The 27995-nt window shown below is 43.8% G+C and overlaps 1 protein-coding gene across 13 annotated transcripts in view; it reads left to right on the top strand.

Moving 5' to 3' along the window:
* The window catches only part of furinb (furin (paired basic amino acid cleaving enzyme) b), a 134262-nt gene that overhangs the window by 50321 nt on the left and 55946 nt on the right, over positions 1-27995 (top strand). For all 13 annotated transcript variants that reach the window (XR_009795391.1, XM_061822730.1, XM_061822729.1 and 10 more), the window contains 4 exons: positions 1366-1464; positions 11468-11563; positions 16167-16295; positions 16372-16448. Coding sequence is in view for 12 of the 13 variants with exons in the window: in XM_061822730.1 (XP_061678714.1) it covers positions 1366-1464; positions 11468-11563; positions 16167-16295; positions 16372-16448 (401 nt within the window). In the remaining variant the exon portion in view is untranslated. The remainder of the gene's footprint in view (positions 1-1365; positions 1465-11467; positions 11564-16166; positions 16296-16371; positions 16449-27995) is intronic.

The following is a 27995-nucleotide window of genomic DNA, read 5'->3' as shown; positions in this document are numbered from 1 at the left end:
TTGCGACAGCCTTACATTTGCCATGTAATATGGCTTTGTCCTTTTTTTTTTTTTTCCTATCAAAGAATTTGTCCTTGAACATGACCAAGAGTGACACAGGATGGTTCATTGTGTCGCTGTCTCTCGCAAGACTGAGTCCTCTCTAAGAGGTTAGGGCCTTTCGGTGACACAATGTTATTGGCAGCACATTGAAGGAAAATAGGCAGCTGTATGTCATCTGTTTGAGGTTCAATGCCCATCTTTTCTTTTTCTCGTGTCAATTATTTTTTATGCTTTCAACAATAATATTATATTGTGCTGTATTGTCTTTTGCTCTGCAGGATTGACAGTTCCCTCCCAAACTCTTGAGGGCATTATGGTGCTGCGAAAAACAAAAACATTACTTTTTTACTTTTTACTAGAATAGGGCTATTTGTAAGCCAAGAAACTGCACTGTAAAAAAAACAAGAAGATTAGAAAATATGTTGCTCTATTTAACCACAGGCACACCTTGATCTAATGGACAACACAAAGTAGGAACCAAGAAATTGTTTCCCCTTAAAGATAGTTGACGTTATCTGAGCAAGTTTAAAAACTTTTTTTTTTTTTGTCAAACTGCTTCATCACCACACAGTTTGTGAGAGATGAGCCATGACTCCTCCAAATAGTACCTCACTAGGGAAGTCCGCCTCACACTTTGAAAACCAATGATATGCAGCATGTTTCATCAATTCCAGATTTTACTTTTATTTTTAGCAACTCAATAAGATTTCCCAAGAATGACAGTCAGTCAATATGCTAAATCTGGTTGAAATGGCCACTTCAAACTAGTACAAGGCAGCAAGAAAAGAAAATCAGGTGACAGATTATGAACAAGTTTAATTCTTTGTGATTAAAAAAATGTTCTTGAGCAACCTTTTTGTATGATATCCCCACAGAAAATCTTAAAATTAGAGTAAACCATATAATTTCATTATTTCTCATCATACTGCCAGGATAGGCTCGCGCACTTTTGTGACCCTTGCTATGACAAGTAGCTTGGAAAATGGACATGGATATACTGTATATCCGCTCCCTGTTCATTTCATCGGCTACTTGGGAAACCCCTATTCCAATTGACAGGTACTGTAGATTTTAGTATAATTCATCCAGCAATAAGCTCCTATTGGTCATAATTCTGAGGGGTTCTCTAAGTCAACGCATTAAAATTAAAATGACATTTCAAATGGTGTTACTTGTGTGATACAGGTAATAGATGACTGAATGGATATCCAAAATCCATAGAGCATCCTGTAAACACACACAGTATACTGTATAGCTACAGAGTTGTTCCACTGCAAGAAAATAAAAAAACATCTTATTGTCTCTCTTTTTGTATCTGTGTAGGTTTTTGGAGATTATTATCACTTCAGACATCATGCTGTGGAGAAGAGAGCTTTTTCCCGACACAAGGGCCTGCACATCAGATTGGAGTCTGATTCACAAGTAAGACTTTTCCGTGTACCCAGAGTTAATTACTAAAGCCAAAAGTCAATTAGCGTTTGAATCATTTGAAGGGGAAACATGATGATGTGAAAGACAGCTAATTATAATAAGTGTTTTGCTAGTCACCCTGACACTTCTATCCCCTCCTGCTCCTGTTGAAAGACATTTCCTAGGTGATGATTATCAACAATAAAACAACACTGAAAATGTTTTGCACTTCCATCTTCACCTATTAAACAATAAAACGCACCTTGCTTGTCTACTAGGCAACAACAAAAAGTGTGAACAACTCTGTATGTAATCTCACGTTTTAGTCTGTAAAATCTTCACCAAAATTAAAAATGGTTTGACAGTCTTCAGTTTTAACTTTTTTTTTTTTTTTTTACTTCCGTCATGTATTCTGTTCATATATGACACTGTTAATGAAAGTGCAACATTTATTCTGCTTCATTTAGACAGTGGGTGACGATTTGAATCATCCTCTTCCACCAATTCACACCTGACAATCTCCCAGCAGGCATCTTGACTACAGTGGTATTGAGAATTTACTTCTGGGAAAAAAATGTTTGGAAATTCTCACCACCATTTTGTTAAAGTTTGTTTGTGGAAATGTGGCCAGGACCTGATAAAACAGCAAAACAGCACTGGATATATATATATATATATATATATATATATATATATATATATATATATATATATATCAATAAAATGATATTAACAATAACAAGATTCGTACACCTATTCAGCAATAGTTTTCCAATGACTTTTGAATGGCGTCTCTATAATCCTTCACCCAATTTCCAAGACCAAAAAAATGTAAATCTTGCAACTCCAAAATTATTGAGGGGAGGTGAAGGACTGTTTTGTATTGACACTTAAGTCATGGTCGTCGAGTCAAGATCAAACAATTTATGACGTTATTTTTCTCAACTTGTTGAGAATGAGAATCCAAAGAAAACAAAATCCCAGTCTCACACTCCCTGCAACGCTACTACTCTCTGAGTACGGAATGCAACCCCACCCTGCCCAATTTGTTCATCAAAGCACATTAACTCGGACAACAGTTCGTTTATTCATTGATTCAGAACAACAGGATCGCTACTTTCTTCGGCATTCGGTCATGAAATGGCTTAGCAGATGTGCCGAAACAGTATAAGAATCTCGTAGTCACACTTGTGTTTTGTTGGCCACAACTTCACGAGTGTTTATGTGTCAAAATAAACTAAAACAAACTAGGCAGTCCTCATCCCTGGGAACCCAATCAGCCCAATTAAAACTACCTCGTCATCAGGTTGGGACTAGGGATGAGCGATTTGGGAAAATACTCTAATTGCAAGTTGTTATTGTCGTTGTTATTGTTTTTAAACAAATATTGTGATTGTGACTTAGTGTCCAATTTTACAGGTTGAAGTTTCTTAGTTTGGAAGATAAACATCAAGACTTTGTCGAAACTAATAGAAATGGGAGCACACCTTAAAAGTTAGTAGATGAGGGTTTAGTGTTTCTTTTAATGCCAGAGTTATCCACAGATTTCACTGAGAAACATCTCTAAATTGCAAAAGTATTATCGAATATTCCACTCTCGCTCAGACATTCCAATGACCCCGGCTGGAAAACTGACAGATAATCAGTATTTGCCACACCTGCAGTGCTTCCTGTTCTGACGCCCCATTGCTTGTGGATACATTTCACTGAACAGAGAACGTCCACTATCTGGCATTTTGTGGCCGATTTTTGTGAAAAAAATAATTACAAACAAACAAAACAAAACTAGCATTGACGTACAATGTTCAATCCTGGGCGCTTGAGCCAGAATACACACAACCGCCAGTTAACTTGTTGGTGAGGGGGCACTAACGACGAACAATAATCCTATGTAATGGACCGCAGTGATTTGTTTTAATACCTTTGTGAGGAGTTGGTTCAGGTGTAGAGAATATGCAGCAGGCGTGGTCAGACTTTTTTTTTTTTTTTTTTTTTACTCCAACCACCAAGCCTCTCTCAAGTGACCGGCAGCAGCGGGGAGAGGGGGTGGGGGCGTATGCGCAATTTGCTGTAAATAAAAACCAGGAAGTGTTGTGTTCTGAGAGAGACCCCGTAGCTCAGTGGTTAGAGCACTGGTTTGGTAAACCAGCGGTTGTGGGTACGTATCCCACTGGGGCCTCCCCTTCCTGAGAAGAGTTGCATCAGGAAGGGCATCCGGTGTAAAAATTGTACCAAACATATATGTGCGTTCATCTGAGATGACACGCTGTGGTGACCCCGAAAGGGACAAGCTGAAAGTTGAGTTCTGAGAGCCAGCAAAGCAACCATCAAAGCTTACTATACCGATCATTGAGCAAACAAAATATAAATAACAATGTACAATGTTCAAGCGTTTGAGCCAGAAGACACATAAGCATAATTCGACGTGTTGGGAGGGACGTGGCGCTGACAACGAACAATAACAGTCCATGAAATGGAGCGTGGAGATTTGATGCTTTTCTGAGGAGTTAGTTTAGATGGAGAGAATATATAGTGGTGGCCAGACTTTTTTTTAACACTAAGTTGTACTTTTCAAGCAGCAAAGGTTCTCGCGATCCAGTGGCGGTGGGGTGGGGGGGTTGTTGTAAAAAATGTAATTACTTTAAGATTGAGCACCAGCAGAAAAAGCCATACTCTCTTTCAATGTCTCTGCCTCCTGACTCAGCAACAACCCAACAACCCCACCACTTGAGGCTTCAGCAAAAAATGCAGCTGACTGGAATGAATGTGGCAGTTACAAAGCACAAGGAGACATTGTTGTGGCATCTGAGCATACCCCCCCACTCCAAACTTAGTTACTAATAAATGATTGAATCTGCAAATGTCATCACTGAAAATAAGATGACTCAGAGACTTTGGAAATGCAAATGCATTTGCCCAAAGCTAACCAGTCAATGATAGTATAAGCAATTTTTACAGAGAAAAATATAAATATTAATGACTTGATTTTTAAATATCATTTTGTGAATTTCATCTTGTTGCATTTGTGTGTCATTGTAAAAGCTGCATTCTACATACTGCTTCAGTGGTTTTGAAATTAGACTTTTTAAGGTATCTTCACAGTCCTGAGGACTGGAGAGTGGACAAGAGGCTGTCCACTCACCAATGCTATTTGCAAAATTAATTGGACCTCTTACTGTCGCTATTTGTCAGACTAGTATCTCAATACTAGTGACAGAACAGAACACAAAATCTCTCTCTCTCACTCACTCTCTCTCTCTCTCTCTCTCTAACTCTCTCTCTCTCTCTCTCTCTCTCTCTCTCTCTCTCGCTCTATATATATATATATATATATATATATATATATATATATATATATATATATATATATAAAGGAACCCAAGTATTCTCACCAGGCAGTCTTGGGTCTTATGAAGACATTTTCACAAATATCAAACTCAACAATACTTCCAAACTCATGGCCTCCTTCAGATCAAATCCCAGATCACCCTATTCCTAGAGGAAATATTAAATATTCAGGCATTAATATTTCATCAAATCTTACAGCGCTAACGAATCTTAGTCATGCACCACTCCCGGAAAAAATATTAGCTGACTTGGGGCGCTGGAGTAACTTGCCATTATCATTACTGGGTAGAAAAGCTACACCCATCCATCAGTTTTCTGAACCGCTTATCCTCACAAGGTTTGCAGGATCAAATAAATTATTTTCAAACATTCCATTTTACCCCATAAATAAATGGCTTCAAACCTTAGATTTGGCTGTAATAAACTTCCCATCCATTCATTTTCTTAGCTGCTTATCCTCACAAGGGTCACGGAAGCACTGGAGCTCCCAGCTGTCAACGGCGGGAGGCAGGGTAGACCCTGAACTGGTTGGCAGCCAATCACAGGGCACATGGAGACAGACATTTGCACTCACAATCACACCTCGGGGCAATTTAGTGTCCAATTAATGTTGCATGTTTTTGGGATGTGGGAGGAAACCGGAGTGGCCGGAGAAAAGACAGACAGGCATGAGGAGAACATGCAAACTCCACACAGGCGGGGCTTGGATGGTACCCAGGACCTCAGTACTGTGAGGCCATCGCTTTACAGCTGCGTCACCGTGCCGCCTGTAATAAATTTATGTTTAAAACATGAGAAAAATAGAATCAGTCTAGCCACTCCTCAGAAAAGCAAACAGGAGAGAGGCCGAAATGCTCCCAACTTTACACTATTATTGAGCTAACCAATTACAATATCTACTCAAATGATTGTATCACAATGAGGTGTGCAATTCCTGACTGGAATTGGAACAAATTGACTGCAATAACATTTAACTCCCAAATCTCCCATTTATTTCCACCAGTCTTTAATGCCATAAATGCTTTAACAATCCAATCATCGGTTCCACCTTAATGGGTGATTGGGAAAGTTTTGAATCGACGTGATCTCAATTAGCTCACAGTATGTGCCCCCCATTTTGTCATAATCCATATTTTGAAACTGATAGAATTTTAGTAAATTGGAACAACATGGAATTGACCACTTACAACAAGTATTGAACAATAATGTTTTTATAGCACGTGATGAACTGTTCCAAGAATTTCAAACAGGTGGAAATTTTCTTCATTACAATAAATTAAAAGCAGGAATAAAAAAAAAGAATACCAACACTCCAGAGCACTGTCGAAGTGCCAGAGTTTGTCAAGCAACAGCGAATATTCTCCCGCAAAGTAAAAGAAATCGCCTAAGCGTTTATAATTTTATGTAGTAAATCAATGCACCTACCATTGACCAAATGGGAAGAAGACCTTTCCATGTCTGCTGACCTCAACTAGTGGATGGATATGTAACAATACATTTAGAATGACATATGATACCATATCCAACTCATACAATATAAAGTGCTCCATAAAGTGCACTTAACCCAATATATTACGCATAAAATGGGCTTTTCTCCATCGAACATGGTTGTGCACTACACCAAAAAGACACTTATTTTCATGCTATATATGCGAATACATACCAATTCAATGCTTTTCATCTTCAGTTGTACAAAAACTCTCAGATTTTGAGTTTTAGATGCCCCTTGCCCCAAAATTGGCAACTTGAGCATATTTACCTATCGTAATTTATACCTGTACACAAGCATTCTGTCACAACCCATCGATACGAAGGGAGGACCCAAATGCAGGACTCTGGAGACACAGAGGCAATTCGGGAAAAAGGTTTATTGTTCCAGAGTCGGGATCAGGCAGACAGTAAGGTGCAGCAGCGGTAGTCAGGACGTCGGGTGTAGAGAACAGGTCCACAGGCAGGCAGGAGTCGATACACGGGAGATCGATCAAAGAAGGCAGGAGTGTCAAAGGAGTCAGGCTTACGGGGTCGGTCGGAGAACAGGCGGAGGTCGGTACACATGGGTTCACGATCAGCGATACGGGAGTGAAGTTACGGGGCATGAGTTGCAACGATTTGGCGTCCCCGGCATCGTATATACACCAGGGCCAATCAGCCAGTATGAGACGCAGGTGTGCGCCTCCCAATCAGCGCGGCCGCGCGGGAACCCGCACAGCCAGGTCTGGACCGGCAGGACCATGACTCATCCCTCATCATGTTAACTATTGCGAAGAAAACATTTCCATTAAACTGTAACTAAAACGGGCAATTACCGTTAATCAGTGCCTAAGTCTTGTCATAGAATATATTGTGTTGGAAAAAAAATATCATCACAACGAAATAATCAATTACATATATTCATAGATAACTAACTGGTCATCTTTTCTCGACATGCTAAATAAAGACTCTTGATTTCTTTGCCGAGGTTGAGTGCCTTCTGAGAATACCAAGACTGCTTTTCCAAGTGTGACAATAAACTTTTGACTTCTGTATTCTTTGTTTTCAATGTTGTTGTTGTTTCATCATTTATTCTGTTTATTTATTCCCTCTCATTTTCGATCGGTTCATATGGTGAGAGGACACATGCATGTAGTGGTGATTTTCTTCTCTTGCCCCTTTGTTTGTGGGTCCGTTTCCTGTGGGGGCGAGACGTTTTCCAACCATTCTCGATCTTGGAAATGAGGAGGTGGGGAACCACGGGGTTGACCTGCCCATGTCCAGTGCGTGTTGAAGTGGTGTCAGCTGGCGCCCGCACTGGTCCCCCAGTCTAGCTGCTGCTGGAGGCGGTGGGACCCCTTTGTTGCTCCTCGGTGCGACTTCCTCCTCTTTTCTCCGTTCCTTCCATCCCATTGCTCTCGCATCTTCCTCTTCCTGTAGGGAATCCACCTCCCACACTCAGGGTCGGGTAATGGGTGCTGGCAGTGGTATTTGTGTGGATAGGTCCTGGGATCGATGCTGCAGGCCTTAATGAGGGAGCCATATTCAGCAGTGGTTGCCCTGCCTGATGGGCCTGACCTACAAGAACCATGTCTCTTAATCACTCACTTAGCACACACTTACTGTACTGTATTTTCCGCTTGACAAGCTGCTACTTTTTTCCAGCCGTGTGTACCCTGCAGCATATACTGTATAATGATGCAGCTAGAATATATACATGTACAAAAACATATATAAAATGTTTTATTCTGTCACTCGTGGCTATTATTTTAAAACTATAAAAAAATGGTGGGGAGATGTGTGTTCATTTAGTTGCATGACGGTACTCCTGAGGCCAGCACCCCTGGGCTGGATGGCTGTTTGTTGTTGGGGCTCCCCTCTCATTATGCGCAGCTACTCCCTGAGTTCCCCCCATTACCATTCTTTTGTTGAATGCCCCGATCCGCCTTCCTTTCCATCAAATAAGGGATATTCTCCCGTCCTCGCACTGGGCAGGGACTGGCCTCATCGCGGGCCCTGTGGGTTGTTGGGGACCTCCTGCTCTCCTGGGGGTGGATTCAGGGGGCAGGGGTTTTCTGGGGACTGTGGGATGGTGGCATTGGGTCCCTGCAAGTACTGCCATGTGGCCAGTTGTCAGGGTGCCTCGGAGGGGCCGGCGGACCGTCCTGGGTCCCTTGGTGTGGGATATGTCCTATCAACTGGGTTGCTCTTAGGTAGACCCCTGTGCTCAGTCCTGTCCTCAGTTGATTGAGTGGGCCCTTTAGGACAGGTCCACCGCAATTATAGCACATTTCTGTCAATCTTTGTGCATGTACAACAGTAAATTCACTTGCATGTGTCCATCGGCACACACTCACTCGTACACACTCTTTCAGTGAGTGTGAGACCACTCACTTATTGCGACAAATAACTCATGCATATGTGAATTGTTGTATAGTGGATATACTGTATTGACCTGGCCCCAGCATAGCTGTTATAGAATGCAAAAGAAACGTTAATAGATATATTTGAATTAGAAACCACTATGCTTTTATTTTGTTGAGTGTAATTCTTCTCTATTAACTATGCACACTCTTATGCATTAGATTGTTTTTACTCACTTCTGTTATACTGAGATGCAGTGTATCACCATACCATGTGTATAATCAAACAGCAGAAAATGATACTATGATTATTGATCGTAAGCTGCACTCAAGACTATACATGTTCTGGGAGTGCAAAAAGGATTGCATTTGAAATGATGTCCAGAACAAATAGAAGTGGAGGGAATGTTATCATGTTTTCTATTTTGGAGAGTCTAACTTGCATCTCTACTTGTTTCATTGCTAAATTGCACCTACTGTCTGAAATTGTGCATGCCTGATATTGAACAAAAAACATGCTTTAATGCTTGAACCAAGTAGTCCAAATAAAGCCAAAAAGAGAGTCCTGGCTTCATACTGTTGATCACAAAACATTTATTTCCGTATCTTGGCATAGCTTTCACACAAACACTACACACATTTTGACACTGAACCAAATGTCAAATTTTCTGTCAAAGCATTTACTTGGCAGACAAGTGATATAGTCATCCAAATTTCTTATAATACACAGTTTTCCCTCAAAAGTCTGAAAAAGGTCAATACTAGAAGCTGTATTGAATATATTTTCATTCAGAGAGCACACTGTCGGACAAGGTTGCCCTGAAACAAGAAAACAAAGGTTCATATGTCTACACCAACAAAGAAATTCAAGAGAGAGAAACCTTGTGAAGAAAAACAAAACTAGTATTGAAAGAACTGTCATACAGTACATGGATCGAGGCTTTTTTCTCCAAAATAAAATTTTGGAGCTTCTGTATTATCCAAGGGCTAACTTCCATTTGCATGGGTCATTTTAGCACTCTAACAAATGGTGGTGACCACTCCCAGAGCATTTTTCTGGGTGTCTTGTGCTAAATCCTAAACACAATGTCAGGCAGGATGTAACAATACTGTAGTAGTATCCAAATGTCACACACTCAGGGTGAATTCAATCAAATAAAGACTGGGTTTTAAGCGGCTGTGAGCAGCCCCCAAATTATGGAAGTGATCAATGTATTTTCTAGAACTAAGTAATCGTCAGAGGCGGGACTGCCTTCAGTAGCAGCTTCCTCACCTGCACCCCGTTCAGAATAATTAGTGTATTTATTTAAGTTTCGCGTGTGTGTAATAGTTTGCCACATAGTTGTATCTTGATATCATATTCCCGCTGTTCCATGTTCATGTCTTTGATCCTTTGTGTTCCAAACCCTGCCTCATTGACGACCTTCCCTCTTCACCTTGTGATTTTGACACATTTGCCTATTTGGATTGCCTGCTTGCCTTGGATTAATAATAATAATAAATAAATACGCTCCCCGAGCTGTACCTGGTCTCGTGAGTCTTGCATTCTAGGTCCCACCCCGTGATCTGTTCCTGACTGTAATATGCTTTTTTTGTCTCTTCCAATAACACTTTCCATTCACTTACTTCATAGTTTATTTGGAGCATGGAGTCCATAGCCAATCCAGAGCAAAATAAACCCCCAAAACCTCTTTTAGATAATAGGAAACAATAATCTAAGATGTTTTGTGAGTAAACCATTAACATGGGGATGATAAACCAGGCTGCTGTCCATCGTACAAGTCCCGAATAAAGTGGCCTTCATTTTTGCATACAAACAACTCAGTCATCCCAGGGGAATTTGCTGCTTGTCTAAAGCTTGTATATATATAAACTTAACATGACAGGAGAAAAAAAATTCACGGCCCAAAAAAAAAAAAAAAACACTGAAAGTTTATGTCGATGTATCCACCGTTTTATATTGCAGCCCTTTTTATACCTGTTGCCAACTGTGCAAGCAATCAGGTATAGTGAGTGCACACAATTTAGCATCTCCGATCTAGGTCCTAGTAAAAGATTGAAATCTTGGTAAGTCATACAACATGCCGACTAACAGTATACTCAACCTGTCAGTTAACACTCAATTAGGCTACCGATATATTAGATCTTAGTAACGTATGTCCTTTGCAGTGCATGCAGCTTGGGTCATGTATGTACCCAGCTAAAGTTTGATTTATATTGCAAAAACATATGACAATCGAGGGAGGAGTATCCTGATTCAATCTCTGAGATTGGAAATTAGAAATTACCACGATTATACAAGCACTTTGTTAAACGGTCCGTTCTGGTACTTCTATCCAGCAGCACCCTGATGAGCCCACATGGTCACAACATGCTAAGGAACTAACATTGTAGCAAGCAGTGCGAGTGACTGTTGTTTACTTAAAGTCATTGATAGACACGCCACTTGACGTTCACTGTAAAACTAAGCAGACATAAATCAATTACAGTACAGTGCACCTATTGAATGTCTAAATAAAAAAGACTGAATTTCTTTATTTATTTTTATTCACGAAAATTTCTAGCTATAAGCTAACACAATAAATGAAAAACACCACGAGTCCACGAAAATTTGCATCAAACTAGTGGCACTTATGTCTGAAAATAATGAATAATGGTACACAAACACTGCAGAAATACATACAAATGGGAAATATATCAATACTCTGTCATAGTTGTCACGCTCTGAGTTTTAGTAACAGTGTCAAGAAAAGTTGGATTGGCATATCCCTAATTAGAGTCCAATAATGTCAAAATGATGAGTGTCTATGCTTGTATTTGTATGCACAACTCAGGTTCTATGGGTAGAGCAGCAAGTGGTGAAAAAGAGGAAGAGGAGGGATGTCTTGGAAGAACCAACAGACCCTGAATTCCCCAAACAGTGGTACCTGGTGTGTAATGATATCTAATTCACCTTGCTAATCAGACTCATACATTATCTACATATAATGCTTTCATGGCGGCACTGTAAAGCAGCTGTAGAATGTTGGCCTCACAGTTCTGGGGACCGAGGTTCAAATCCCAGCCCCACCTGTGGACAGTTTACATGTTGTCTCCGTGCCTGCATGGGTTTTCTCCGGGCACTCCAGCTTCCTCCCACATCCCAGAAACATGCATCAATTGGAGACTCTAAATTGCCTTAAAGTGTGAATGTGAGTGCGGCTGTTGTCTGTTTCCATGTCCCCTGTGATTGGTTGTACCCCACCTCTTGTCCGATGACAGCTGGGATTGGCGCGGCACTCCTACGACCCTCGTGAGGATAAGCGGCTCAGAAAATGAATGGATGGATATAGAGTATATATTTGATAGTTCAAAATTATTCGTGCTGTGCTTTTAGAATTTTTGCCGTTGGCCCAAGCTCCTTCTTTAACTTTTTGTTTGCACACTGCTGCTACTGCCGTGGTAATATGGGCTAAAGTATGTGAGGACTTGAGACTCAACAACTGAACACATGAACCCTTTATTTTATTAGCTTTGACTGGACAACTTGTAATGGATTTGAGAAAAGCAAAATAAAGAGGGGCGCCTGTATGCCCAACAAAATGTAAATTCTGTAAAAAATACGGTAAATACGGTAAATGTAATCAATTCATCTGTCCATCTGTCATCCATCCATCCATCCATCATCTACCTCTTTTCTGGGTCGGGTCACGGGGGAAGTAGCATCAGCAGGATACGCAGACTTCCCTTTTCCCAGCCACTTCTTGTAACTCTTCCGGAGGTATCCTGAGGCATTCCCAAGCCAGCCGAGAGGCATAGTGTCTCCAGCGTGTCCTGGGTTGTCTTCGGGGTCTCTTTCCAGTGGGAAATGCCCGGAACACCTCAACAGGGAGGCGTCCAGGAGACATCCGAATCAGATGCCCTAGCCTCCTCATCTGGCTCCTCTCAATGCAGAGGAGTAGCGGCTCGAGACTGAGCCTCTCCCGGATGACCGAGCTTCTCACCCTATCTCTAAGGGAGACCCCAGACACCCTGCGGACGAAACTCATTTCGGCCGCTTGTATCCGGGATCTCGTTCTTTCGGTCATGACCCAGAGCTCATGCCCATAGGTGAGGGTAGGAACGTAGATCGACTGGTAAACTGAGAGCTTCGCCTTTCGACTTATCTCCCTCTTTACCGCAACGAACAGATACAAAATCCGCATCACTGTCGACGCTTCACCAAATCGTCTTGTCGATCTCCCGCTCCATTCTTCTCTCACTCGTGAACAAGACCCCAAGGTACTTGAACTCCTCCACTTGGGGGAAGATCTCATCCCCGACCTGGAGAGGGCACGCCTCCCTTTTCCGACTGAGTACCATAGTCTAGGATTAGGAGGTGATCATCATTCCAGCTGCTTCACACTCGGATCGCTCCAGTGAGAGCTGAAGATCACGACTTCATGAAACCAACAGAACCACATCATCTGCAAAGAGCAGAGATGCAATGCCGAGGCCACCAAACCAGACACCCTCTACGCCTCGGCTGCGCCGAGAAATTCTGTCCATAAAAGTTATGAACAAAATCAGTGACAAAGGGCAACCTTGGTGGAGTCCAACTCTCACTGGAAACGAGTCCGACTTATTGCTGACAAGGCAGACCAAACTCTGACAGCGGTCATACAGGGACCGAACAGCTCGTATTAGGGGATTCGGTACCCATACTCCCGAAGAACCCCCTACAGAACTCCCCGAGGGACACGGTCGAATGCCTTCTCCAAGTCCACAAAACACATGTCGACTAGTTGGGCAAACTCCCATGCACCCTCAAGGATCCTACTGAGGGTGTTGAGCTGGTCCACTGTTCCACGGCCAGGACAAAAACCACTTTGCACCTCCTGAATCCGAGACTCGACTTCCCGATGGACCCTCCTCTCCAGTACCCCTGAGTAGACCTTACCAGGGAGGCTGAGGAGTGTGATCCCCCCATAGTTGGAACACATCCTTCAGTCACCCTTCTTGAAAAGGGGGGAAAACCAGGCGTGTCAACCAGGACAGCCCCACAACATCCAGAGCCTTTAGGAACTCCGGGAGAATCTCATCCACCCCCGGGCCTTTCCACCAAAGAGCTTTTTAAGCACCTCGGTGACCTCAACCCCAGAGATAAAAGAGCCCACCTCAGAGCACCCAGACTCAGCCTCCTCGTGGGAAGGCGTGTTGGTTCCCACCAACTCACAACATCCCAAGTTGAGGTCAGCAGCACCACATCCCCACTATACTGACGGTGCACTGTTCCCCCTCCTGAGACGCCGGACGGTGGACCAGAATTTCCTTGAAACCGTCCTGAAGTCATTCTCCATAGCCTCACCGAACTCCTCCCACCCCCGGGATTTTGCCTCAGCAACCACCGAAGCTGCATTCCGCTTGGCCTGCCTGTACCTATCAGCTGCCTCGGGAGTCCCACAGGCCAGAAATGCCCAATAGGACGCCTTCTTCAGCTTGACAGCATCCCTCAATGTTGGTGTCCACCAACGTGTTCGTGGGTTACCGCCACGACAGGCACCGACCACCTTACGGCCACAGCTCCAGTCAGCCACCTCAGCGATGGAGACGCGAAACATTGTCCACTCGGACTCAATGTCCCCGCCTCCGCCGGGACGTGGGCAAAGTTCTTTCGGAGGTGGCAGTTTAAATTCCTTCTGACAGGGGAATCTGCCAGCCGTTCCCAGCAGACCCTCACAATACGTTTGGGCCTGCCACGTCATACTGGCATCCGCCCCTCTCTTCACCTGAGTGTCCAAGTCGCAAGTCCGATGACACGACCACAAAGTCGATCATCAAACTTCGACCTCGGGTCTCCTGGTGCCAGGTGGACATGTGAAAACTCTCGAGCACTCCCTCTAAGTACTCTGCACTGCTGTTTGGTGCATAAGCACAAAATACAGTCAGGACCCGTCCCCCTACCTGCAAGCGGAGGGTGGCTACCCTCTCATCCACCGGAGTAAACCCCAATCTACAGGCCCTGAGATGGGTATACCCACACCTGTTTGGCTTCTCTTCCTGTGGGCAACTCCAGAGTGGAACAGAGTCCAACTCCTTTCAAGAGGAGTGGTGCCAGAGCTCATGCGGTGCATAGAGGCGAGTCCGACGATATCTCATCAGAACTTTTCGACCTCACGCACCGACTCAAGCTGCTTCTCTGCCAAAGAGGTGACATTCCATGTCCCTAGAGCTACTTACTGTAGCCGGGAATCAGATCATCAAGGTCCCTGCCTTTGGCCACAGCCTAGCTCACATTGCACCCGATCACTATGGCCCCTCTCACAGGTGGTGAACCCATGCTACCCTTTCCGGCTGTGCCCGGCCGAGCCCCATGGGTGCAGGCCCGGCCACCAGGCGTTCGCCTTCAAGCCCCATCTCCAGGCCTTTCTCCAGAGGGGGGTCCCAGTGACCCGCGTCCATACAAGGGAAACCAAGATCCAATTTTTATTGTTATCATAGGGGTTTTGGAGTCATACTTTGTCTGGTCCCTCACAAAGGACCTGTTTGCCATGGGTGACCCTACCAGGGGCATGAAGCACCAGACAACTTAGCTCCTAGGATCATCGTGACACACAAACTCCTCTACCACGATAAAGTGACGGCTCGATTAGGGTAACCAGTTCATCTGCGAAAAAAAAACACCATTCACAGCAAACACAATAGCCTTCTTTTAAATCTAGAGTCAGACAAACAAAAGAAACAATGTACAACAGTCATGTAACGCCATGAGTGTCTGTATGTGTATGTGTGTAGAGTCCATTCCGGAATAAAGGATAGGAGTTCGATTCAGAAAATAAAAAATAGCACAAATAAAAGAGGACTTCAATCCAGGCTTTATTGCAGACTCAATGAGCAACAACAAAAACAATCTCACATGCCTTGGATGGTCACATTCGTACAGCATAACGTACAAGAAAATAAACCTCAGAGGGCAGTGTAGCTTTTACTTGTTGTAAATAAAAGAGAAAAGTCCATACAATTTCTCAGGTACTCACGGTACCAATGTTTGTGTCAGTTCCGTAACTGAGACGACACTTCAGAAATTCTTGTGAGGGAGGATGGTCGTAGTCCATCTTTGTGAAGCGAAATTCCAGAAAAGCCTTCCTCAGATGCAGAGATGACATTCTGTTAAACCAGACATGTCTTTCTGGTCGATTCATGTTAAGAAAGCAATGTCAAAAATCACTGCCTCCTCCACACATAATTCATTCTCCCCCTTAAGTCATTGTCATTCCTCTTAACACCTCATGGAAGACCAATTTAGACTGCACAAGCAAAAAGGAAAAGTTTTCATTGGGTCATCAGTGGCTGCCGGAGTGAATCATTTATGTCTGCATTGCAATGCATCATAGAATCAATTGAATTATTCTGACCACTCCTGCGGTTTACATGGAATTCATGTAAATAGCTCGTCAAAATATCAGATTGAGACACTAAATGGAATTTTTGCCAGACCAACTATCTATGTGAATCCAACCAAAAATATTTGTTTTAAATGCTCCAACGTGTCTAATGATGTTATGTCTTCTCCAGTCAACTCTCACTCACCAAGACCTAAATACCAAAGTAGCTTGGGCTCAAGGCTACACTGGAAAAGGTATTGTGGTGACTATCCTGGATGACGGCATTGAAAAAGACCACCCTGATCTCATCAGCAATTATGTTAGTGAAAAGATTAAGACATGACTCGGAAACCCAAAGAACATCCGTGTTTTAACCTAGGTTCCTGGTCTCTTAGGATCCCAAGGCCAGCTATGATGTCAATGATGGAGACGCTGACCCCCAACCAAGATACACTCAGCGTAATGAGAACAGGTAAGGTATGCAGTGAACACAGAAGTTTTTCAAGGAATTGTTTTTTACTGTCCCTGAGTAAGGAAAGTGAATAACTGCATTCATAAAACGCTAATAAATAGTACATATTAGTCAGACAATGAGCACCAAACACTCATCACTGTACAAAATACAAATATAGTCTTCACTTCAATGCAATTTCAAGATTCTTTAAACATCCTGTAAAGTGAATTCTGACATTTGTTTCTACATACATTATACTTGTTTGGGGGTAATGTTTGGAGGTTAAAAATGTGCAAAAACTGACAAGTGTGTCATACCAGTACTCCATTGTGGCGTTATTGCAACTATTTTCCATCAGCGGCATGGTGGTTCAACTGGTATAGAGCGTTTGCCTAAAGATTAAACAGCTGCAGCTCATACAGAATGCTGCAGCTCTGGTTCTGACCAGAACAAAGAGATCAGAGCCTATAAATCTTTACACTGGCTTCCAGTAGGTTTTAGAATAGATTTTAAAGTTCTGCTACTGGTCTATGAATCACAAAATGGTTTAGGTCATGAATACATGAAATGCTTACGGTATACCTACTGAGTAGGGCTCTGAGATCGACTGACTCAGATCAAATAGTGGAGAGCAGAGTCCAAAGCGAACATGGTGAAGCAGCATTTCACTATTATGCTACACAAAAATGGAAAAAGTTGCCAACAGAGGTGATGTCAGTCCCAAGTGGGAATGTTTTCAAATCCAGGTTAGAAACTATTTTTTTCCATGCATTGTAAAGTATTTCCACTTTTCACTTAAATTTAATTGCACTATATGCTATTTTGTTTTATTTCTAAAATGTTTTATTTCTCTGCATTTGAATGATTTTAACCTTGTAAAGAACATTGAGTTACCCTGTGGATGAATTCTCTATGCAAATAAATTTGCTCTGCTTTGCTAATTTTTGAGGATGGAATCCAAAACTGATCTCAGTTTTTGAACAAAGTGAGAACAAAGCAGAACAAAGGAAATCTATACCTCTGTAAATAAAACACTAAAATGGAATTATTACAAGTTTTGAAAACAAGAAAAACAGTATTACTCGAAATCAAATATACTACGGTACGCGCATGGTGACAAGGTTAATAGAAAGTATTCTCAAGCAAATCATCATCTCGATCACCAAATAGTGGTTCATTTTAGATGGAACAAAAACAATACCAAAACAATAGTGTAATTAACAGCCTGCCAACGACGAACCCACTTGGTTGATCTTCATGTCAATATTTTCACATGACACTTCTGGTGACTAATGGATAAATGCTTTCCAACAGCAGCCATGCGAAGTGGATGCTGGTAGTGTTGCTAGAAGGGGACATAGGTCCAATTTGCATCGGTGGAAAAATCCAGATTAATCCTATATCAAATTGACGGATAGCGCAATAGGCAAGATTTGATTTAGGACGTGGGAAATGTTAAGAAAAAGCAAAAGCACATTATGCATGATGTTCAATCCATAAGAAGAAAGGAATGCAAAGAACAAATGCACGTTGTGTGTATTTATTGACAGAATTTAAAAAAAAAAAATTGCCCAATTAGTCGTGCACTGAGAGATCGACGAAAAGGCTTATATCCTTGTAATCATGTTGGAGCTTACTCCACCAGAGAAATGTGCATTGCTTTGATTAGGAGAACAGAATACAACACAAAAACACACACCTGCACAAAGTCATGACTGGACAGAAAAGGGAAAATAAAATAAAATAATGAAACACACTTCACAGCATGTAATTTTCCTTTTAAGGATTATTTTTTTGTTAAATTTTGACTGGCAACAAGTTCAGTGTATAGTTTTCCTTTCACCCAAAATTAGCTGGAAGCAGTTTGAAAAATGGAATGGTACTACATTTAACTTTGAATGCACACTGATAATTATCCCAACCGAATAAAGACGTAATTCGATCAACATTATTACGTTGCGCTGGATTTTGAGCAGCTTTCTTTTCTCATTTTTGTAGGCTACCCCTTTTGAGTCTGGAGGCCATATTCTCACTACTTCATAAAAACAAAAGAAAACCCTTGCTCTGCAATATCACATGACACAAGTTAATCACCAGTCCTCCCAAAAAAATAAAGGATTACCCTACAATTTATTTTTCCCTGCAGCAACTGCTCACAATGCATTATAACACACACACACAGATTATTACATTTTCCACAGCAAGCAACAGATGTTCTCGTAACCAATCAAACAATGTACAGTAAAACCTCAGTTCTCGAACGTCCTCGTTTTCGAACTCATCAGTTTTTGAACAAAAATTTCGAGATTTTTTTTGCTTCTGTTTTCGAACAAAACCGGGATTAGAACGCCCCTGAATCTGGAAATAACATTCTGCGCAGCCAGACCAGCTGACCCACAACGCGCTTTGTGGTGAATTTCCACGCCACTGAAAAAACCTGGAAAAAACATAAAGCGCGCGGCGCAAGCAGTTGACCCACCCACAACGCGATTTGTTATTGTCTATTTGAAGGCCGAATGAAAAAGAAAAGCACAATTTTTTATGCTTGGAATGCATTGTTTCTTTTTCCATTGATTGCAATGGGAAACATCGATTCGGTTTTAGAACAAATCACTTCTCGAACCATTTTCTGGAACGGATTGTGGTCGAAAACCGAGGCATCACTGTACTTTACCGAACACTTGGTAAGATTCCATTATTCATCTCTCAAACATTCCATCCATTCATACACATCCACACACAAACACAAATAATCAACAGACTCCACACTCACTCACACAAACTCGTTTTAGTCCATAGTTTGAGCAAACATCTTCTCAGTCAGTCAGTTAGATTTGCCTTCAGTCTCTAATACCTAAAAAGCTTTTCTTGTCATTGTCCGTAAAGCACATAGTATTACATTTTTAATGTATAAAAGCTGCAAAAGGAAGGCATGGCGGTGCAGCTGTGTAGCTTTGGCCTCACAGTTCTGAGAGCCCGGTTCAAACCCGGCCCTTAGTGTGTGGAGTTTGCATGTTCTCCCCGTGCCTGTGGGGGTTTTCTCCGGGCACTCCATTTTCTTCCCACATCCCAAAAACATGCCACATTAATTGGACACTCTAAATTGCCCGTAGGTGTGATTGTAAGTGCAGATGTCTATGTGCCCTGCAATTGGATGGGAACCAGTTCATGGCGACTCTGTGGGATAGATTAGAGCCATCTGAGTGTTTTAGGGGATATATTTTCCCCATACAAACTTATTGGGATGTCTAAGTATATCCTAGATGCACAAAAATATTTGATTGGCAGCCAAATGTTTTGTGGGACTTATTTTCAGCTGATTCTGTCGACACACTGAGAAGAACTGTGTTTTTCAGCATTTTGAAGCCTGATATCATATACCTGATTTTTTTTTTCTTCAAATTTGGCAGGCTTGTTCACAGTACTTTTCACTGTGCGGTGTCAAATTTGAAATTTTTCGAGATCATTTTACTGGGACTTTAATATCAAGGCCTAGTACAAATAAATGCTTGCATTAAAAATGTTTGTAAAAATGTTCCCCAGCAAGAAATAGAACGTAAATCTCAAAGTCACTCTTTCTCTATAATTCTTGTGTGCTTTTGTCTAATCTCCCCCCCCCCCCCCATCCCTAGAGCAAATAATAAAAGAGGCTGCATTCCTATTCACATCGGCACAGCAAGAATTGGTCTAAATCTGTCTGTTTCCTTGAAAGACTGTCACTTTCTTTGTTGTCATTTGTTGAGGTCAGTCCCAGTCCCATCTCTTTCTGCGATTGCATGTAGATAAGATAGCGCAAAACCTTTCGTTGCTTCTTTATTCTTTTAACTATGGTGCATCTTGCATTGTGGTTTTCTAGGCTTTTAAATGTGATGTGAGCTTTCTTAAGTCAAGGAAGCTTTGATCAGAATTTTTGTTTCTTTTACATGCAATGAGGTTGAGCAGTCATCCAGAGAACCAAGCATTTTTTGTCAGCATAAAGTACATTCATATCATACCGTCCCACTGGCAGAACAAAGGACCACTGGAGGGGATTACTCACTGCCTCTGATTCAGCTTCCCTATGGAGCCAAACTATCACCATGAAAAGACACACATACACACTTGTAAATCACACAGGGCTGACATTTTCACTTACATACACTGCATTACCTCGTCAGTTAAAGTGCACTATGTCTTATGTATGAGTGTTAAATTAAAAGCAAGGAAGGTGTGAACTGTTGTGAGGAGCTGTGCCATTTGTAATATCTGTCAGAAAAGAAATGTCTGCAGTAATTTACAGTTATATTGAACATGTGTGAATAATATCAATAATTCACTAAAAATTGGACTTTATGAGATAACTCATAGGACGGGGAATTAGGAGGTGGGTGTTTTTCTGGCTGCGAGTTTCATTAAAGCAATGACACAAAGGTTGTTTTCCATGTTTCTAATTAAAATGTCATGCTCTCCGCTTCACATGTTGGTAGGTTTTTACAGAGATTGGAATGGAGACCAGCTAAACTGAAGGCTTTTACTCGTTCGTCCTAGCTCAGGGGTCACCAACCCATTTCCTTAGTTAGAGCCACGAGTGTCTTTTTAATCCCTCATCTGAAAAATGAGTACAAAGTCATTTTTGTCTTAGTTCATTAGCTTTTTAAATGTAGTAAGACTTTTGAAGATTATGGTGGACCATTACGAATAAAATGGAATTAATTTAAATATAATTAATAATAATATTTAAATATGTGATATAACCACCGATTTACAACACCCGCCAGCAGGCATTACCATAGACCAGTGTTTCCCAAACCTTTTTTGCCCTTTGTCCTCTTTTGGAGATAAAAATCCCCCCACCCCAACACACACACGCCCACGCACACACACACGCACACACACACAGTTTATATATTGGCAATGCAAAGTCAGGTGAGTGAACAACTAAAACATCAATGACTTCCTTTACAATCATCATCTTTAAAAAGCAGAAATGGAGTACAAAACTGGACCTCTTCAACACCTTGTGTCCAACTTTTCTGTCCTGAACAGTTATCAGCAGAATCAGTGACAAAATGCAGCCTTGACAAATTTTTCACTGAAAACTAATCTGGCATACTGCTGACGGCAAACTAAACTGTGACACTGGTGGACCGAATGACCCATATCAAGGCGGTCCATTACGCCATATTCTCAAAGCACCCCCGCTCCCAAGGAACTCCGCAGAGACACAGTCAAACACTTTCTCCAAGTCCACAAAATGCATGTAGACTGGTTGGGCAAACTCCCATGCACCCTCAAGGATTTTGCTGGGGGTGAAGAGCTGGTCCGCTGTTCTGTTCCCGGAATGAAAACTGGACTGTTCCTCCTAAATCTCTGTAGAACCCCTGAATAGACCCTGCCAGGGTGGCTAAGGATCGTCATCTCCTTCTAGTTAGAACACCACCGTGATCTGCGGCCCTGGTGACCTTTTTAACTACCGTGGTGATCTCAAACCCAGATATAGAATTGCCCACCTCAGAGTCCTTGAATTTTTCTTACTTACTTTTCAGTGTCTCGATGAAATCACGGAGGTCATTGAAGGATTTTCTCCACTCACAACAACCCTTGTCAAGCTCAGATGCATCACATTTGTACTATACGCAGCATTGATTGTGAACTGCTTCTCCTTCCTGAGACGTTAGATGGTGAACCAGAATTGGAACCAACCATCTTGCAGCTCTGGTCGGCCACATCAACAATGGTGGTTCTGAACTTCGACAACTCAAACTCAATATTGTCGAAGTTCTGCCAGAGGTGGTAGTAATCTGAGTATTATCCTCACTACAGACTGTCTCGATGCCCATGAGCCATTGGACTCCATGAGCCAATGGAATGTTATACAATGGCTGCATCAATCACCTGATCTGGATCCCATTGAGCATGAATTTCAGTTGTACAAAATAAAACTGGATGGAAAATGCCGCAAGAATAACAAGTAGGAACTGAAGACAGTGGTGGGAGAGGCCTGACAGAGATGAAATCCAATGTCTGGTCATGTGTGTGTGTTACTGACTTCAGTCTGTAATTGACTGCAAAGGATTTGCAACCAAGTATTTAAAAGTAAAACTTTGATGTTTGATTGTTAAACTGTCACATTACCTTTGGTCCCGCCAAAGTTGAGAGGCATACAAAAATTTGCTGTAGAGCGTTGGTCTTAGTTCTGAGGACCTAGGTTCAAATCCCGGCCCTGCCTGTGTGGAGTTTGCGTGTTCTCCCCATTCCTGCATGGGTTTTCTTTGGGCACTCCAGTTTCTTCCCACATCCCAAAACCATGCAGTAATTGGTGAGATTGTGAGTGGGACTGTTGTCTGTCTCTGTGTGCCCTTTGATTGGCTTCCAACCAGTTCACGGTGTACCCCGCCTCCTGTCTGGGATAGGCTCCAGCTCTCCCACGACCCCTGTGAGGGTAGGCGGATCAGAAAAGGGATGGATGGATGGATGGATGGATGGATGGATGGATGGATGGATGGATGGTATTTTGTGTACAATGCACCCAAAATACCCCAGATGACCTTATTTTCATCCTATATGGGAATGCATACCAATTCAATGCTTCTGGACTTCAGTTACACAAAACTATGACAGGGAGTAACCAGAATCAAAATCATCTTCATTTTTCCAAATATATCAAAAACACACAACGAATTTGTCTCCAGTAGTTGGAGACAACAGATGGTCAATTAACACAGAATACTTTTGCAATGTAAAGACATTGCAAGAACGGTCACCGAGCAATAAAAAGTTGCTAGTCATCTAGCAATGACGGTGCAATTTTTTTGACAATAGATTGAAATTATATTACTAAAACAATAAATAAATTAAATAATAATTGTGCCCTTGCCTGTGATTCAGCGCAGATATTGAGATATTTAGTGGAGGAGAAGCTCGTCTTGTTAACGTACCCTGACAAATCTGCACGACTGCAGCAAAATAATGCGTGAATCATGCATATGCAAAAGAGACAGTTATGCTATTGACGACAAAGCAAAAACAGCATCTAAAAGCAGCGGAACATTTAAAAGACATCGAACCAGCTTTCCCCAGGTGGAAGGACCCCATGAGAGAATGGGACTTTAGAAGGAACACTGAAGCGTGAAAATGTGTTGCCACACTGTGTTGCATTGCGATTTTGGGTGCTCTGCTAAGATCTTGTTTACAACGAAAGACGTGCTTGCGTTGTTGCCTCACTGTTAACGTCATATTTTCTCATTTAATTAAAGTATAGTGAGATGTTGCTGTGCTACATGGACCTGGACCTCGTTACATGACACAAATCGGGAAAAAAATTGATCTGTTTTTACAGCTTTCCTGCTTGGCAACGGCAAAAAAGGGGGAATTCATAGTACAGTAGTTTTAGATTGTTGGCTTTAATGTCTGCTGTAAAATAAAAAAAAATCTAACCTTCAACAATATCATAACAACAATAGGGTGCTTGTTACATTTTCATTACAGTGAGCAAAAAACACAGTGCTGTGAAAAACTATTGACTCCATGCTCAAATCCTCACATTAATTTTCATGCATTTTTTTCATCCATTTTCTTAGCCGCTTATCCTCACGAGGGTCACGGGAGTCCAATCCCAGCTGTCAACGGGCATTAGGCAGGGTACGCCCTGAACTGGTTGCCACCCAATCGCAGGGCACATGGAGACAGACAACAGTCACACTCACAATCACACCTAGGGGCAATTTAGAGTGTCCAGTTAATGTTGCATGTTTTTGGGATATGAGAGGAAATCGGAGAGCCTGGAGAAAACCCACGCAGGCACGAGAAGTACATGCAAACTCCACATAGGTGAGGTTGGGATTTGAACTCCGGTCCTCAGAAGTGTGAGTCCTACACTCTAACCAGTTGCTCCACTGTGCCACCCATTTTAAATCCACTAAGCTTTTTCCAGAAGTGATGTGTAATTTAATTGATTAGCTTTGTGATATTTGATGAGATATTGATACCTAAATATTTAATATTTCCTATAGGGATAGGTTAATCAGAGATTTGATCTGTAGGAATCCATAAATTTGCTGATATTGGGATTATTCCTGATTTTTTCCAGTTAAGTTTGTCTAGTTGTCCAAGATATTAGTGAAAATGTCTTAACAAGACTTCCTGAAGAGAATACTTAAGTTCCTGTAAATAAAAAAGAATATATTAAGCAAATACAATGATTTTGTTTTCTGTCACTAATGGGGGAGATACAAGTAATGTTAACACTGATGAATTGTCATGATCCTGGATTCCAGCCAGGGCTGGGCGTGGTCGTCTAATCGGAAGGGTCACACCTGCGCCTCATGACCTCCGATTAGACCCAGTACATATAGGACCCGGGGAACGACAGAGACTCTGCTAGATCGTTGCCTCTCATGCCTCGTTCCCGCACTACCGTACTCCTGACGTCTACCTCCCGTGTACCGACCAACGCCTGTCTCCCGACCTACCCCGTAAGCCTGCCGTTACTGATCTTGCTGCTTGTTTGTACTGACTCCCTGGTAACCGACATTGGAACGAATAAAGGCTTATTCCGCACTGCTTACCTCTCACCTGAGTCGTGCATTTGGGTCCACCCCCGAGTCTCGTCCGTGACAGAACAATCTAGCCAAGAACATGGACCCAGCCGACTCTGAAGCCATTCGCCGTGCGCTGCAAGTGCAGGGCAAACGCCTGGGTGAGCAAGAGGCTGCTCTCCAGGGTATGACTCACCAGATCCAGGAGCTCTGCACCCAGCAGCAACCGTGGCTAGCCTCCCAAGCTAGCGCGGCCGCTCCTGTGCCTCCCCGTGCCACCATCACTCCGCTCTCTCGACCAGAGCGGTTCTCAGGCGACTCCGGTAACGTCAAGCCCTTCCTGGCGCAGTGCGATCTCCACTTTGAGCTGCAAGCTTCCGCTTTTCCCACGGACCGCTCCCGGATCGCCTTCGTCATTTCCCACATGACAGAGAGGGCGGAGGCATGGGCCACCGCCGAGTGGAGCCGTAACTCGGAGACCTGCCGCTCATGGGCGAGCTTCGTCTGCGCGCTCACCCAGGTGTTCCAGTATGCGGCTCCGGAACGCCAGGCGGCGTCGTCACTCATGACAATTCGCCAGCGGCGTCGCCGCGTGTCCGACTACGTCATCGAGTTTCGGATTCGGGCTGCCGAGAGCCGCTGGAATGAGGAAGCCCTCCATGACGCGTTTTACGAGGGACTGTCCCCACAGATCCGTGGTCACCTCGTGGCCATGGATCTTCCGCCTTCGCTTAACTCCCTCATCGCATTGGCCCTCAAGGTGGACCAGCGCCTCACCGTGCAGAGACAGATGGATAGCCTGAGGGAGGAGGAGAGGGAGAGTCGCAGTCCGGTTGTTTCCGCTTCCCGGCCACCCATGTTGTCAGCTTCACCGGAAGCCATGCAAGTGGAGGGGCTTGGCAGCTCAGCGGAGGAGCGCTTACGTCGGCGACCAGATGGACGCTGTTTTTACTGCGGGCGTTTGGGACACTTGATCGCCCATTGCCCGACTCGACCAGGGCATTCTGACATCAGGATCGCTACTCCGGTAAGTGTGCGGTACACCGCGACGGGGTCAGGGAGGTCCCTTCTTCACCTCACCTTGGGAACGGACTCCCGTTCATGCTCTGTGACGGCTTTCATAGATTCTGGGTCGGAAGCAAACCTGATAAATTCCCGCGTGGTCGAGGAGCTGGGGGCGGCAACCTTTCCCACGCAACGTTTTCGTCACGCCTGTGCCGCCAACGGCAAGTTCCTTTGTCGGGTTACACATCGCACTCAAGACGCTACGTATGAGCTTTCCGGACGCTCACTCGGAGCGTATTAGCTTTCATGTCTTCGACGCATGTAGTAGCGACATCATCTTGGGCAGCCCGTGGCTCAAAGAACATAATCCGCACATAGATTGGACCACGGGTCAGATCAAGACTTGGGGAGAGGACTGTCTCAGTCGCTGTGTCGCTGTCCGGAGAGACAGGGGTATTCAAGTTGCGCCGGTTCGGCTAACAGAACCTAGTACCGCCCTGGACCTGACCGCAGTGCCCTCCTGCTACCATGACCTACGGGAGGTCTTCTCTGAATCTAAAGCAAAGTCTCTGCCGCCACATCGGTCATACGACTGCGCGATTGAACTCCTGCCAGGCACCTCTCCTCCCAGAGGGAAACTGTTCTCTTTAACCGGACCAGAGCATCAAGCCATGAGGGACTACATCGAGGACTCGCTGGCAGCCGGACTCATTCGCCCCTCATCCTCACCAGCCGGTGCGAGGGTTTTTTTTTGTCAAGAAGAAGGACTCCACGCTGCGACCCTGCATCGACTACCGAGGCCTGAACGACATCACAGTCAAGAACAGGTACCCTTTGCCGCTTATCTCTACAGCATTCGAACTCCTCCAGGGAGCCCGGATCTTCACCAAGCTCGACTTGCGCAGCGCTTACCATCTGGTGCGGATTCGGGAAGGGGATGAGTGGAAGACGGCGTTCAACACCCCCACAGGGCACTATGAGTATCTGGTGATGCCCTTCGGACTGACAAACGCTCCGGCCGTCTTTCAGAACTTCATTAACGACGTGCTTCGGGAGTTCCTGAACAGATCTGTCTTTGTTTATCTGGATGATATTCTCATCTTTTCAGCAGACCTAACCTCTCACATTCAACAAGTCAGAGAGGTGCTCCGGCGTCTGCAGCAGCACCAATTATACGTGAATATGGAGAAGTGTGAGTTCCATCGGGCATCCGTGTCCTTCCTGGGCTTCGTCCTGGCTGAGGGAGAGATACGGATGGATCCCGGGAAGGTCGACGCGGTGCTGCGGTGGCCTACCCCCACCAACAGGAGGGACGTACAGAGGTTTCTGGGATTTGCCAATTTCTATAGGAAATTCATAAGGAACTTCAGTTCCGTGGCCGCTCCTCTGCATTCGCTCACCTCGCCACATACCCTCTTCGACTGGTCCGGGACCTGCCAGGAGGCCTTCAGCAGGCTCAAGGCAAGTTTCACTACTGCGCCCGTTCTCATTATTCCGGACCCAGATAACCAGTTTGTGGTGGAGGTGGATGCATCGAATTCAGGAATCGGAGCAGTCTTGTCGCAGGATCCACCCGTGCGCGTTCCTGTCTAGAAAGTTGACCCCGGCAGAGAGGAACTACGACGTGGGAGATAGGGAACTGCTGGCGGTCAAGAGCGCATTGGAGGAGTGGCGGCACTGGCTGGAGGGCTCGCAAGTACCGTTCGTTGTCTTCACGGACCATAAGAACCTTGAATACCTGAAGTCTGCGAAGAGGTTGAACGCCCGTCAGGCCAGGTGGGCCCTATTTTTCACCCGCTTCCACTTTAAGGTGTGTTTCCGCCCAGGCTCCAAAAACGGCAAGCCGGATGCACTCTCGCGGATCCACGAGGGAGGGCGCACGGATTCAGACGCCGCTACTATCCTGCCAGCGGGGTGCTTCATGGCCGGTTTCACCTGTGCGATCGAGTCGCGGGTGAAGGAGGCTCTGGGAGAGACACCGTCACCCGCGGATTGTCCGTCGGGCCGCCTGTTCGTCATCCCATCTCTGCGGGGAGAAGTCATC

The sequence above is a fragment of the Syngnathoides biaculeatus genome, chromosome 6 (genome assembly GCF_019802595.1).
Source record: "Syngnathoides biaculeatus isolate LvHL_M chromosome 6, ASM1980259v1, whole genome shotgun sequence".
NCBI lineage: Eukaryota > Metazoa > Chordata > Actinopteri > Syngnathiformes > Syngnathidae > Syngnathoides > Syngnathoides biaculeatus.
The sequence above is the reverse complement of the archived record's forward strand: the minus strand, read 5'-3'. Positions and strand labels throughout refer to the sequence as shown.